Source organism: Saccostrea cucullata, unplaced genomic scaffold (assembly GCF_032062105.1).
Source record: "Saccostrea cucullata isolate Sc308-1 unplaced genomic scaffold, CSIRO_AGI_Scuc_v1 ctg14679, whole genome shotgun sequence".
NCBI classification, from domain to species: Eukaryota; Metazoa; Mollusca; class Bivalvia; order Ostreida; family Ostreidae; genus Saccostrea; species Saccostrea cuccullata.
The window spans coordinates 1-14,926 of record NW_026918740.1 but is presented as its reverse complement, the minus strand read 5'-3'; the positions used below and the strand labels follow the sequence as shown (position 1 = coordinate 14,926).

At 32.1% G+C, this 14,926-nt stretch overlaps 1 protein-coding gene across 1 annotated transcript; it reads left to right on the top strand.

Annotated features, from left to right (window-relative positions):
* Positions 1-273: 273 nt before the first annotated feature.
* LOC134270289 (signal peptide, CUB and EGF-like domain-containing protein 1) lies at positions 274-14,763 on the top strand (the record flags this gene model as incomplete). Its single annotated transcript, XM_062752484.1, has 11 exons — positions 274-396; positions 7,636-7,752; positions 8,120-8,236; positions 11,877-11,993; positions 12,235-12,357; positions 12,647-12,763; positions 12,884-13,006; positions 13,550-13,759; positions 14,012-14,131; positions 14,220-14,378; positions 14,660-14,763. Coding segments are annotated over 11 exons (1,430 nt in total), but the record flags the coding sequence as incomplete, so codon positions are not given.
* Positions 14,764-14,926: the final 163 nt, after the last annotated feature.

Below are 14,926 nucleotides of genomic sequence, written 5' to 3'. Positions count from 1 at the left end.
ATTGTTTTATTTTCTTCAATGTCGAAGTACTTTTTCAATAGGGTAATCTACATAAATTGATTTACTTAGCATTGTGAAAATAAAAAAAAATAATCAATTTTAATAAAAAAAATGCATCGAACAATTAATCCATAGACATAATATACATTTTAAAAAGTTCCTGGTATCATAATAGCATTCTCTAACACTATATTGAATGAGATCACAGCCTCATTAACATCACTAAAGTACACTTTTTTTATTTTTTACTTATGTTCAGCATTCTTTCATTAGATAAGAACGAATGTTTACAAAACAAAGGCGGATGCCAACACCAATGCCTCAACACATTGGGAGGATATGAGTGCAAGTGCAATGCCGGTTACTCTCTGTCCAAGGACGGGAAATCATGCCAATGTAAGTTTCCTTTTCAAAATCTTAACAATGTAACTTTCCATGTCGATTGCCTGCAATTTACGTCATAAACAAAGTGCCTGTTAAATGTTTTGTCAGGTTGAATTTCTTCTTATCACAAGACCCCTCTAGTTTTACATTGCAGCGTGCTCATTAGAATTTATATCAGCGTTATTCTTCAGTACATGTTAAGGGTGATTAGCTGTTAATGTTAATCCAAGTGGATAAGTGACATGTATTATTCTGAAGGCAAACCCGATGATTTACCCTGCTCTTTTTCAGTGAATTCGAGATTGTGTTTAACAAAGTTCACTAAAATCCCTCTTTAAATTTGTTGATAAGGCGTTTGTTTTGCAAATATATTGCGCTGCTAATTGAGGAAGAATCCTCACCAATTCGCTTAAGTTTTTGTTTAATTGTTAACAAAGTTATTAATGTCCAAGGATCAAATAAGATAAATCGACGTATATTACTAGAACTTCAATGCACTTATTACTACAGTTAATTATTAGATATTAACATGCATTCTCTGTAAGCACCAAAAAATTTACTATAGGGCTTGGAAACGACATATCTCCGATTTTGATGAAATTTGCACCACAGGTGCACCTTGGTACAAAACCAGCAAATATGGTGTTAGAAGTTTCCCACGTGCACCCGGTTGCCATGGAGACGGATCCATTGAATTTGGCCATTTTCGGATTTTTACCAAACAAAAACATGAAAATTGAGGAAATATGAATGCATTTTTATCTTTATGTAGTGAACTAAATATAAATCTTTGTATCATAAAAAACATCAACTGTTAAAGAATACAGGGCATATAACCAGTTATTCCAGAATTGACCCCACTCTTAGAAAACGGTTCTGCAAAATAGCATAGTTTCTCAAAATGTGAGAAATGGAAAATTTGGCATTTTTTGAGAAATTTAAGGTTAAATAAAAAAAATGTCTACGGAAATTTTTCAAATCATATGCGTTTTGTCAAAGTCAGTATTAGTAGTGCTCCCTCATGAAAAAATTGGAGAGGGATCTCAATGCTATCTTTAGTAACATATATCTAAAAATAGACATATTTCAGAAAAATCCAAAAAATGAAATTTGGGCAGAGTTTAAGATGCCATTGCTAGGTAATTATGAAATATACTGTAAAAGTCAATATGCTAATGTCAGAGACTGGACACCAATAACTACCATGCATATTATTTTCAGGGATTTCCGTTTTCTATTTATAGCTTCAAATGCCTAAATATAGACATGTCTCATAAAATGATGAAAAATGTCAATTTTCTATCATTTTGAAGCTCCACTGAATCATAAATAATAAAAATATGGATCTCTCCAATATTTCATCAATAAGAACATGGAATAGATAATATCTCACAAATTATTTAGGACAGGCTCTCATCTCTATAAATAGTACAAATGTCTAAAAATAGACACATATGAAATTAACTGTTTAATGTTGATTTTCCACCAATTCTCAAAATAGAGATGGGAAATTTACCGACTTTCTGTCATTAAATGTAACTGATATTATGTGACTGACAAGAACAAAAGAACATTCAATGGAATGCAGCATGATAAGCAGAGGTTTCCATTTCTATTTATAGTAACACATGTTTGAAAATAGACGTAATGCGGTATATCGGGAAAATGTCGTTTTTTGTACTTTTTTCTAAAATTTTGGATGAATAATTGCTGACTATCTGTTTTTAACTGCTATTGGAATATGGTGACCAACAAGTAAAAGAAAGTCTTATATTAAATACAAAATGAGAAGCAGTGGTTTCCATTTCTATTTATAGTAACACATGTTTAAAAATAGACGAACTGCAAAATATCGGAAAAATGTCGTTTTTTGTACTTTTTCTCACATTTTGGATGAACAATTGCAGACCATATGTTTTTTAACTGCTATTGGAATATGGTGACCAACAAGTAAAAGAAAGTATATACGAAATACAGAATGAGAAGCAGAGGTTTCCATTTCTATTTATAGTAACACATGTTTGAAAATAGACGTGATGCAAAATATCGGAAAAATGTCATTTTTTTGGTACTCTTTTCTTACATTTTGGATGAATACTTGCTGACTATCTGTTTTAACTGCTATTGGCATATGGTGACCAACAAGTAAAAGAAAGCATTATATCAAAAACATAATGAGAAGCAGAGGTTTCCATTCTATTTATAGTAACATGTGTTTTAAAAAAGACATACTGTAAACTATCGGAAAAATGTCATTTTTTGTACTTTTTTTCTAAAATTTTGGATGCATAATTGCTGACTATCTGTTTTTAACTGCTATTGGCATATGGTGACCAACAAGTAAAAGAAAGCCTTATATCAAATACAGAATGAGAAGCAGAGATTTCCATTTCTATTTATAGTAACATGAGTTTAAAAATAGACATACTGTAAATTATCGGGAAAATGTAGTTTTTTTTTACTTTTTTTTCACATTTTGGATGAGCAATTGCAGACAATAGGTTTTTTTTACTGCTATTGGCATTCAATGACCAACAAGTAAAAGAAAGCATATATGAAATACAGAATAAGAAGCATAAGTTTCCATTTCTATTTATAGTAACACATGTTTGAAAATAGACATATTGCAAATTCTTGAGAAAATATAGACTTTTGCATTTTTCGTAACATCAGGAATGGATAATGTGCAGACAAACTGCTGATATTTGTTATTGACAGAAGGTGACTAACGAGCATGAAAAAGCTTTAGCAAAAATGTATAAGAATAATGTGTAAAGGTATTTTTCCATTTCTACCTATAATAACGTATAGTTATAAATAGACATCCAGCAATTAATCAAGAAAATATCAATCATTCTACTTTCTCAAATTAGGGATAGGAAATTGCAGTCAAACTTTCATTAGCTGTAACTGACATAATGTAACCGACACGTACAAAAGAGCAGTAACCGAAATGCATAATAAGCTGGGTTTTCATTTCTATTTATAGTAATATGTTTTAAAATAAAGGCTCAAGTGAGCTTTTATGATGATTTGTGCCTTGTCAGTCGTTGTCGTTCTCATTGTAAACTTTTTATATTTTCATTTTCTTATCAAGAACCACTGGGTCAATTTCAATTTAACTTGCCACAAAGTATCCTTGAATGAAGGAATAATACCTTTTCTCTGTTCGATTTTTCACTAAGCTAATAATTTATATTTCTGATCAATATTAGTTTGTTTAAACACTTATTAATATCAAAGCCATTTCTGTAACTAAAGTTACTCCCATCCTCTCATAAAGACAAGTTAATTTTTAGTAGTAGTAGTAGTATTTTAAAACATAACAAGAATCTTTTTCAAACACTGATACCAATGTATGACAGCTTATTGCCATGACAATCACATGAAAATAAAGTCTTAAAAAAGGAGATAAAACTCTAGGGTCATAACAAAATTCATGTGGGAAGCAAATTAAAAGTGAAGAGGGGGGTCGTCCAAACATGAAATCCTATTTCGTGTGAGGGGGATTGAACTTCTTTCAGTACCATTTTTTAAAACACTATCACTTACCCTTATTCGACTACACTGCAACATGCCTGCTTAAAGGGGGGGGGGGGGGGGGGGGGCTAAATCTACTCCCAAATGTTTATTACCTATATGATGTCTATCTTTGAAACCCCCCCCCCCGGTTTCAGCAACTACATGTATGTTTATACGTAAAATAAATTTATAAAACCAAAACAACAAATATTTTTAAATGCTTTAGTTAAATTCTAAGAGAAATATGCATGTATAGAGAGAGAGAAATCGAAAGTAAGCCAACTCAAAACATTTGGGCAAATTTCAGATTTCTTTTGAACAAATTCTGGTAAAGCATGCATGGATCAAAGGTGATCTGAATCCCTGGAATATTCAACTTTATTAACCCCCCAACGAAGATTGGGGGTAAATGATTCAGCTTGTGTGTCTGTCCATCAGTTCATCTGTCTGTGCTGAAAAAAAAAATTAATTCGTGTCCGGTCCATATCTTCCTTAATGAGGAACATTAGAATCTACTACCCCACACAAAATTTCCCCCATGACCTTAGGGTGTGTCATGACCTTGACCCAAGGTCATTTTGGGAAGTTCAAGATCACTGAAAAAAAAATTTGAATCGTGTCCTGTCCACATCTTTCTTACGGATAAACTTGGCATGTTCTTATTTCACACAAAGATTCCTCATGACCTAAGGGTGTGTCATAACCTTGACCCAAGGTCTTTTATGGAAGTTCAAGGTCACTGAAAAAGTTTCATAATTCGTGTCCAGTCCATATCTTTCTTATGGATAAACTTGGTAGGTTCTCATTTCACACAAAGACTGTCCATGACTTAAGGGTGTCATGACCTTGAACCAAGGTCATTTTAGGGAAATTCAAGGTCATTGAAGAAAAATTTCATAATTCGTGTCCACTCCATATCTTTCTTACGGATGAACTTGGTATGTTCTCATTTCACACAAAGATTGCTCATGACCTAAGAGTGTGTCATGACCTTGACGCAAAATCATTATGGGAAGTTCAAAGCCACAAAAAATTTTATTATATGTGTCTGGTCCATATCTTTTTTATGGCTAAACCTCAATCTACTACTTCACACAAACCTTGCTTATTTTCTGATTTTCTGTCATGACTTTGATCCAAGGTCATTAATGCAAGGCCAAGGTCACTGACAGAAAAAGTTCATAATTCATGTCTGGTCCGTATATTTAGTCTGGTTTTTTTTTATAAGGATGAGCCTTCGTTTCATTTATGAAAATATTATGAGAAATTACATTTGCATTAAAATGTTTTAGCATTTCACTTTTCTCTAAGATCCATTAAATATTCATGATTTAACACCTTTGAAAAACCCAGCGGGGGTATTTAGTCCCGTTTGACAGTTCTAGTTTAAACTGACATAGTGATTTGATTCACCGCCTCCTAGTGAAATTTTCTGGATGCACCTAACTAAAAAAATTCAATCGGGCTCGGGCTGTCGACCTGAATATAAACGATAATGCTTAATTCATTAAGAAAATCGCTGTCATTTGAGTGTTTTAATGCAGGGAGAATATATTTTTGTGATACATGTACTGGAATGAGGTGGACGTGTTGGAGCGCCGAATACAATTAGCCATGTCAGTTACAGCTAATGAAAGTTTGACCGCAAATTTCATATCCCTAATTTGAGAAAAACGAACGATTCTTTATATTCCTGATTATTTATAAATGTGTTATTATAGGCAGAAATGTAAAAATACCCCTAAACATTATTCTTCTACACTTTAGCTAAAGCTTCTTTCATACTCGTTAGTCATATTTTGTCAATAACAAATAAAAGCCGTTTGTCTGCACTTTGACCATCCCTGATGTTAGGAAAAAAGTGCGAAAGTCTACATTTTCTCGAGAATTTGCAGCATGTCTATTTTCAAACATGTGTTACTATTAATAGAAACGGAAACCTCTGCTTCTCATTCTGTATTTCATATATTCTTTCTTTTACTTAAATGTTAGTCACTGAATGCCAAAGCAGTAAAAAACATATTGTCTGCAATTGCTCATCCAAAATGTCAAGAAAAAAAGTAGAAAAAAACTACATTTTCCCGATAATTTACAGTAAGTATATTTTAAAACTCATGTTACTATAAATAGAAATGGAAATCTCTGATTCTCATTCTATATTTGATATAAGGCTTTCTTTTACTTGTTGGTCACCATATGCCAATAGCAGTTAAAAACAGATAGTCAGCAATTATGCATCCAAAATTTTAGAAAAAAGTACAAAAATGACATTTTTGCGATAGTTTACAGTATGTCTTTTTTAAAACACATGTTACTATAAATAGAAATGGAAACCTCTGCTTCTCATTCTGTTTTTGATATAATGCTTTCTTTTACTTGTTGGTCACCATATGCCAATAGCAGTTAAAAACAGATAGTCAGCAATTATTCATCCAAAATTTTAGAAAAAAGTACCAAAAAAAATGACATTTTCCCGATATTTTGCAACACGTCTATTTTCAAACATGTGTTACTATAAATAGAAATGGGAACCTCTGCTTCTCATTCTGTATTTCGTATATACTTTCTTTTACTTGTTGGTCACCATATTCCAATAGCAGTTAAAAACATATAGTCTGCAATTGTTCATCCAAAATGTGAGAAAAAAGTACAAAAAACGACATTTTTCCGATATTTTGCAGTTCGTCTATTTTTAAACATGTGTTACTATAAATAGAAATGGAAACCACTGCTTCTCATTTTGTATTTGATATAAGACTTTCTTTTACTTGTTGGTCACCATATGCCAATAGCAGTTAAAAACAGATAGTCAGCAATTATTCATCCAAAATTTTAGAAAAAAGTACAAAAAACGACATTTTCCCGATATTTTGCATTACGTCTATTTTCAAACATGTGTTACTATAAATAGAAATGGAAACCTCTGCTTATCATGCTGCATTCCATTGAATGTTCTTTTGTTCTTATCAGTCACATAATATCAGTTACAGTTAATGACAGAAAGTCGGTAAATTTCCCATCTCTAATTTGAGAATTGATAGAAAATCAACATTAAACAGTTAATTTCACATGTGTCTATTTTTAGATATTTGTACTATTTATGGAGATGAGAGCCTGTCCTCAATAATTTGTGAGATATTATACTATTCCTTGTTCTTATTGAAGAAATATTGGAGAGATCCATATTTTTATTATTTATGATTCAGTGGAGCTTCAAAATGATGGAAAATTGACATTTTTCATCATTTTATGAGACATGTCTATATTTAGGCATTTGAAGCTATAAATAGAAAACGGAAATCCCTGAAAATAATATGCATGGTAGTTATTGGTGTCCAGTCTCTGACATTAGCATATTGAGGTTTACAGTATATTTCATAATTACCTAGCAATGGCAATCTAAACTCTGCCCAAATTTCATTTTTTGGATTTTTCTGAAATATGTCTATTTTTAGATACATGTTACTTAAAATAGCATTGAGATCCCACTCCAATTTTTTCATGACGGGACACTACTAATACTGACGTTTGACGACACGCATATGATTTGAAAAATTTCCGTAGACAATTTTTTTTATTTAACCTTAAATTTTTCAAAAAATGCCAAATTTTCCATTTCTCACATTTTGAGAAACTATGCTTTTTGCAGAACCGTTTTCTAAGAGTGGGGTCAATTCTGGAATAACTGGAATGTCAAACATTCAAGGGACCTTATTACTTTTCTTTCAGTTGGAACGTGGTGCGTAGAGAACTTGGGTTGTGACCATCACTGTAGCTCTGGATCTAGTCTTCAATGCGCTTGTAGAACAGGGTATACCCTTATGAGTGACGGAAAACAGTGTCAACGTTAGTACGCATGCGTTCTGGTATTCCTCTCTTAACAAATCTTTTTTGACACAGAAATACCGAAATGCTTCAGTAAAAGTTATCTCAGAAAAAGCTGTTTAAATTGTAATTTTTTAACATCGTTATAATAATTGTTCTGGAAACGCCTTGGTGTAATATTTGTAATATTTACGAAAAACGCTTTGAAGCTGATGAATTTATAGAGTATATGAACTGTAAAAACCCACTTTTTTACATCAAAACCTGTTTTCAGGGGACTACAAACTTTTTGTGTATCTTATGACTGCATGACTTACCTTAAAAATTGATTAGAATCAGCAATTATGAACAACATTTCTTTGATTCTATTGTCATATTTTTGCAACAGAAACGTGTGCTGTTGGAAATGGAGGTTGTCAGCACAACTGCACAAATTCTCCATCTGGACCAGTCTGCAGCTGTGCTCCAAAATACCTACTGATGGAAAATAATAAGACATGTATAGGTAAGAGGGGTTATCAAAAAGTTCGTGGACTGAGGCTATAAAATTAATACTATGTAGTCTGTGCTTTCAAAATTTATAAGGAACATAAAACAACAAAAAATGAAGAAATTTTGAAAATTTTAGCTTAGTACGTTCATTAGGTGCCAAATTATCATAAAATAAAAACGACATCACCTGGCACCGTCGCCGTTAGTTTCGTGAGCTCCGACAACGTCATTGTTTATCAATGTCCGTTTCTTCTACCACATACACTTATTTTCATGAGATTCCCAGGAACTAAATATGGACTTATATCCATCTTATTTATATGATTTTACAATGTCATGAACAGCGGCTTTCAATGCATATAATATTGTAAATGGATTCATACATTGGGAGAGATCATCGCTTGATTGTTCCAACATATTTTGCTTTTTGGAGTTTAATTTCTACAACACATGAACAACGTCATTTTTTGACGTGATTGATTTTTCACATCTTGACTACAAATCGACATTTCTTGTGCATCTCTTTTCTCTCTGACTCTCTTTTGGAATTTAAAAACAAGTACTCTGTGTGCATTTTATTTCTCCGTAGCCAGTTAATACATTTTCTAGGTCTAAACCAGTTTTTTTTTCAGGGGCAAATTTTATAGAATGTTGGAAAAGGAAACCCCTCCCCCTTTTTGACGTCATTTTCAAGGCCTTATTTGTTTGGACACTCCATGCAAAATTTACGATAAATTTTCATAGAACTTCTAGCATGAGGTAAAAATTCCATGTTTTATGGAACAAAAGTGTCCCAACATATGCCTGAATTAACGGGAGTTTTGGATATCAAATGTTCTTATCAAAAGAGTTTTTCTCAGTTACACTTAGGTGGAAAAAATGTGTTCGAAGTTGTGCCGCCTCGACATACAATTGCTTACAAAAACATTATTAATTTATTACAAAATAAAATTTATGATTTGTGGTTTATTCTATAGATAGAAAATATGATTATCACTAGATATTTTAAAATTCATTGACGTGCCTAAAGCGGTTTTAATATTATGGCGCTAGTCCACGAACTTTTTGATACCCCCTCGTACACTAGTAGTGTGAAGCACGTTTTAAAAATGAGACATAGGTGGATTACTAGTATACCATTGTGAATATATATCGTAAATTCACGAACTTTTTGATACCCCCTCGTACACTAGTAGTGTGAAGCACGTTTTAAAAATGAGACATAGGTGGATTACTAGTATACCATTGTGAATATATATCGTAAATTCATACTTAATATTCCTTTTAAAACAAATGCATTGAAAAATAAATATGGCAATTATTTGAAATCAATATGTTTCAGATTAATTTTGTTCTAAATTGATGACATTTTGCACCATCATTCTTATTTGAATATCAATTGTTAAACGTAAAAAGAAGTATTACATAAAGAAATTAATTATCTGGTTAAAAATAGTCTTTTGATGAACAGATATCTATATCACAGCATAGCAATGTGACATATAAACAGCAATAAGAATAATCAAACCGATAAAAATTCAAGATGTCGTATAAGACCGCAATAAATGTCCGAACAACTTGATGTTATCATTTTTGTAATAATTATTGCACTCCTTTTCAGTTGGCACATTACATTTCGTTTGTTTGATCATTATGGTTATACCCTTTATGTGGAAATAATCAGTAAACCTTCAAAAAGCTAAAATTGCTCGATATCCAACATTCTTTTTATCTTGCATTGAACAATGGAATAAGAATAGTTTTCCTCGTCAAAATACCATGACAGTTTATTGCAATGTTCTAACAAGTTAGATAATACGAGCAGTCATTTAAAAATCATAAAAGTCTTGTCTTAATGACATTTTAATAGGATTTCCAATTAAAAGGTTATAAGTGATATCTATACGGAACCAAGGGGTCTAGCGCCAAATGTCATGTTTACTGGCAGTCCAACTTTAGAAATTGATATGTCTGCGGATCTTGGACCATTTCATTACATATCAAAGTGCACCAAGTTCAAAAGAGAAATATTTTATCATATCAAGAAACAAACATATAAATCCACATGTACAGAGTCTCTCCTTTATTCGGCAGTTTCATACGTCAAAACGTATATCATTTAGGTGTACTGGACTGAGCAAGATCTTTTCTCTTCTTACATGTAAAATTTATGATACCCCGAATTGCTCGAGGACGAAAAGGTACTATGAGTTTTGATGATATTTCTTTCATTTCAAAAATGCTAGTAAATTGGAACCATGGTGCAAATTTATTTAATTCGTCCACAATGTTAACACTACTTAAAAATCTCAATTTGCAGCCCTCCGCCGGCATGTGGTGGTTTCTCGATATGATTGAAAAATTCTGTTAAGAGATGCTTAAGAAACAAACAAATACATGTAATAATATACGTACGAAATATGTGTTGTCAACTTTACTGTCTATGGTTTACAAATTAGGAATAAAACTTAAAATTAACTTCAGTGTGAGACATAACTATTATATTATCAAATATTTCAAATCAAATGCATTTTCTAAAATCATTATAAAGTCAATGTCCCGAAAGGAAATTTGTTTATAAAATGTATGATGTAAGTGTAAATATAAAAATTAATTAATCGCTTTCTATGATACTATTTGGTTGAAATGTTCAAATTGTTAAACTAGTATACATTTTCCATACTTGTCTTGGTTTTGTCTAAATGCAGCGCCGAAAAATGACAAAACTGCATCAAATTTAAAATTTTTATCTTGAGTAAATTGAACGATTTATGGAAATAAATTTTGGAAGGTATCATATTTCGTGCCACCTTTTTCAAAATCGTCAGTATATACAGATGAGAAATACTTCTATCATCTTGCGCCTTAGTGTCATATTAATGTACAAAAAATACAGAAGTTACATGAGCTGCACTGTTCCTGTATTTACGCAAGGCAAAGTAGCTTTAAAATGACCGGATACAAATTAAGGTTGCATTTGACGAGAAACCATGAAAAAACCATCAAAACTCTCATAATATATCATCGAAGAGCATCAATCCTACCAATTATTATGTGTGAATCATGGTTATGAAATATGATCAGAATCATTTTTGAAATACACCGGTATTTTGCACATTGCACAATTTTGCATTATAACAATGTGACTTTAATTTGTGCGAAAAACCATGTGAGTTTAAAAAGTGGGTTGAGCTATATGTGTTGTCAAGACTGTCTATTACAATAGGAATGGTCACTGTAATTATCTACAAATCATTACAATATACCGTCATATAAAAATTGCCGACCATTAAGCCTATGTTCCAGCATACTGTCAAAAAAAACTTCAAATTTAAAATCGGAGGAATGATTTATGGAAATAATATTTACGCTCAAAGTCAGTTTACGAAAAAATCAGGAGCAAGGCATAATACTCCAAAACAGAGGTGGAATCATACAACAGAAGAGCAAGCATCCCTCAGCATTTGACTTCACGATAGGCTGTATTTCCTAGCGAGGTCATTGTATCGACCATATAAAACTTGCGAAATGATGATGTCAAACGTGACTGTTGATGTATTGATGTATTAAATTTTTCTTTGAACTCTCGGTTTTCAATATTGACTCACATAAATCTATCTCGAAACTGATAATTTGATACCATTTTATTTCAGCATCCTGTGATGTAAACAACGGCGGGTGCGATAGGGAGTGTATAGACACTAGGGAGGGGCCAAAATGTCAGTGTCCAACGGGCTTCCATCTGCACCAAGACGGAAAAACATGTCTAGGTTTGTCATTATATACATTTTAGAAATCTCGCTTTGAATGTTATAGCAAGCACAGGATGAAACTCTGGTATTATATAAACTGAATGTTCACTAAAAGTCTGGAAAGGTGACTGAAGGCTCTGCCATTGAGTCACACTTCTTTAAACTTTCAGTTTCCTTTCAATAAAATGAATGGCAGAGTTTCGTCGTGTGATATCTTCTTTTTTGACCTAACATAGTGCATTTGTGGTTATTTTTTTAGATGAAGATGAATGTGCCATCAATAACGGGGGTTGTAGTCATAAGTGTTTGAATACAGAGGGAAGCTTTGAGTGTGTTTGTCCAAAGGGTTTTAAAGTCCAGTATAATCAACGGGTTTGCATCGGTAAGTAAGGATTACCAATGCAGTGTATGTAACAAGCAATATTTTTTTTCAAGTTTTATATTTCGATAAGGATATGGTCTTTTTCCTTAGCAAATGCATGTGCCCTTATTATTTTGAGCTTATGATATTTGCATGCAAAAGCAAAGAAATGTACAAAACTTAAAATAATTTTTGTCGTATTATTTATCACAGCATTTATACTTTTTCAATAGAAATATCTGACAAAAGTATATTTACCTAAATTTTTACAGTGATAATAGAGACATGTTAATTTGTTTACCTTTAACAGACATCAATGAATGTGAACTCAATACAACATGTGACCATAACTGTGTGAATACACCTGGAAGCTTTTACTGTACCTGCAAAGAAGGATATCAAATATACGGTTTTACACACTGTGCAGGTATCATTCATGTGTTTATATATATTATACAATTCATTCCTCGTGAGTCTTTTTAATGTTGAGTAGGATAATCATTGCATAAGTACAACATTTGCCTAAAACATCGACATCGTTTGCTAGATAAGAATGAATGCCTGGATGAAAATGGCGGCTGTGAGCACTCTTGTCTGAATACAGAAGGAAGCTATCGGTGTTTCTGTGGAACTGGCTATAAAATACATTCTAATGGAAAGGATTGCGTAGGTAAGCGTTCTAATCAGCCAAGGAGATGTTTGTCCGGACTTGGAAAATACAGTGTATTTATTTTTTTCGCATACATGTGATAACATGGAGATGGATATTCACATTCAAGACTGTGTGATTCTTATTATTCAATGTTTCAATATTGCAATTATAATCGCCTTTTCATTATCTCATATATTTTTAAAGAAGATTTTTCTGTTTGGCTTTAATTGTGCCCTCCAAATTCAATGTTTTCAAAGTTATGAAATTGGCGTAAATATGAGTTAAATATTTAAATCTGATAAATCAATAAAGAATATGATATGAAGGAGAACCATTCTGGATATGGGATGAAGTTATTAACTTGGTAAATTTCTAAGATTTAAAGAGAAAAGCATCATAAGGACTCATTTTAGGGATTATTTTCCTTTTTAAAAAGTATCCACTAGTCGTCACAGTAGACATTAATGAATACACAATCTTGCAATCATACCATGAAAAATCCCTATTTCTTACCTCAGCACATGCGAATAAGAAATCTACATATATTTTTGTTACTTAAAGAGTGGAACAAATGTTTGCCCTTTGAAACCCCTGCAAAGACAGTGGCCACTTGCAGGCAGTCGGGAGCCGATCAGTATTGTTCTCTTCAATGCCAAGCCAACACTCATCCGTCCGGTGTTCTGAAAAGTAGTACATACTACACGTGTGGTGCTAGCACACAATTCCGATGGTCTCATCGTATTAAAAATATAGACCTGCCATTTTGCTCTGGTAAAAGAAGTTTTTAAGTGCAATTAAATTTAACATCAAAGTTTTTAAATACATGTAAATTAAGAAGTGCATTAAGCGATGGTAAAAATAAAATCATTATTCTGAGATATGAGACAGAGGATTTATTTCCAATCTTTGCTGTATAATTTGTTATAAGACTGTTTCACTGAAAAAAGCAAGTATTTCAAAAATTATATAAATATGTTATATACGAACAGATAAATTTGAAGTTTTCCTTCTGTTTTTTGACAGCAAATACGCATGCTCCAGCTGTAACTAAAACAATAAGATTTGTATTTGTGGCCGCTAGATGTCGGGTCAAGAAACGCCTTCGACAAGAAGTCAAACAAAATATTACCACTCAACTTAACAGTACGAACTTAATTCTTTTAACTTTGAAATTTGCAATGTTGAGTAAGAGTCAGAAAAACATTTTAAAGCTTTTCTACCTTTCTTGCAGCATTAAAGAAATTCAAATGCAGAAATTCGTGCAAAATAAACTACGTCCAAATAGACTGCAAGCACATTCCAAAGAAATTCCGAAGACTAGCTAGGGACGTCTCTAAAACAGTTATAGCTGGCAAAATGGAATTAGAAGTGGAACCTTTTGCAATAACTAGTAAGGACTGTTTCAATGTTTTAAGAATAATTCCTGCAAAAAAGTATTTTAAAAGAAAGGCCTTACGATTCGTTTTTTAATGGATGTTTCATCAAACGCATTTTGCTTAGATAGATGTACAGGCAAATACAAACGTAAACTGTCTAGAGAAGAATGAAATTAATCAGATGTTGCTGTAAAATAAGAAATTTGAAATAATGAAAATTATTTAATAATAGATATGAAAAACAATTTATTTGTAATATTGGAATACTTGGACATAAGAAATTAATTTTCTACAGAAAAATGTGACATTCCCTGTACAACTAAAAGGACAGAGAGACGCCTGAAGAAAGCTTATAAAACACTTAGAAAAATCAGCAAACAAAGCACAGCTTTTCTTTAGGTATATGCATGCAATATAAAATTACTGACATAAAACGATTTTATACTTATTTGAAAGTTTCTTATTGAAAATTAAACGCTGTTTACATTTTACGAATTAATCAATTTCAATTGTTGTTTTTATATAACGATATAGAAACACATGTATTTAATTGCTAAAAGAT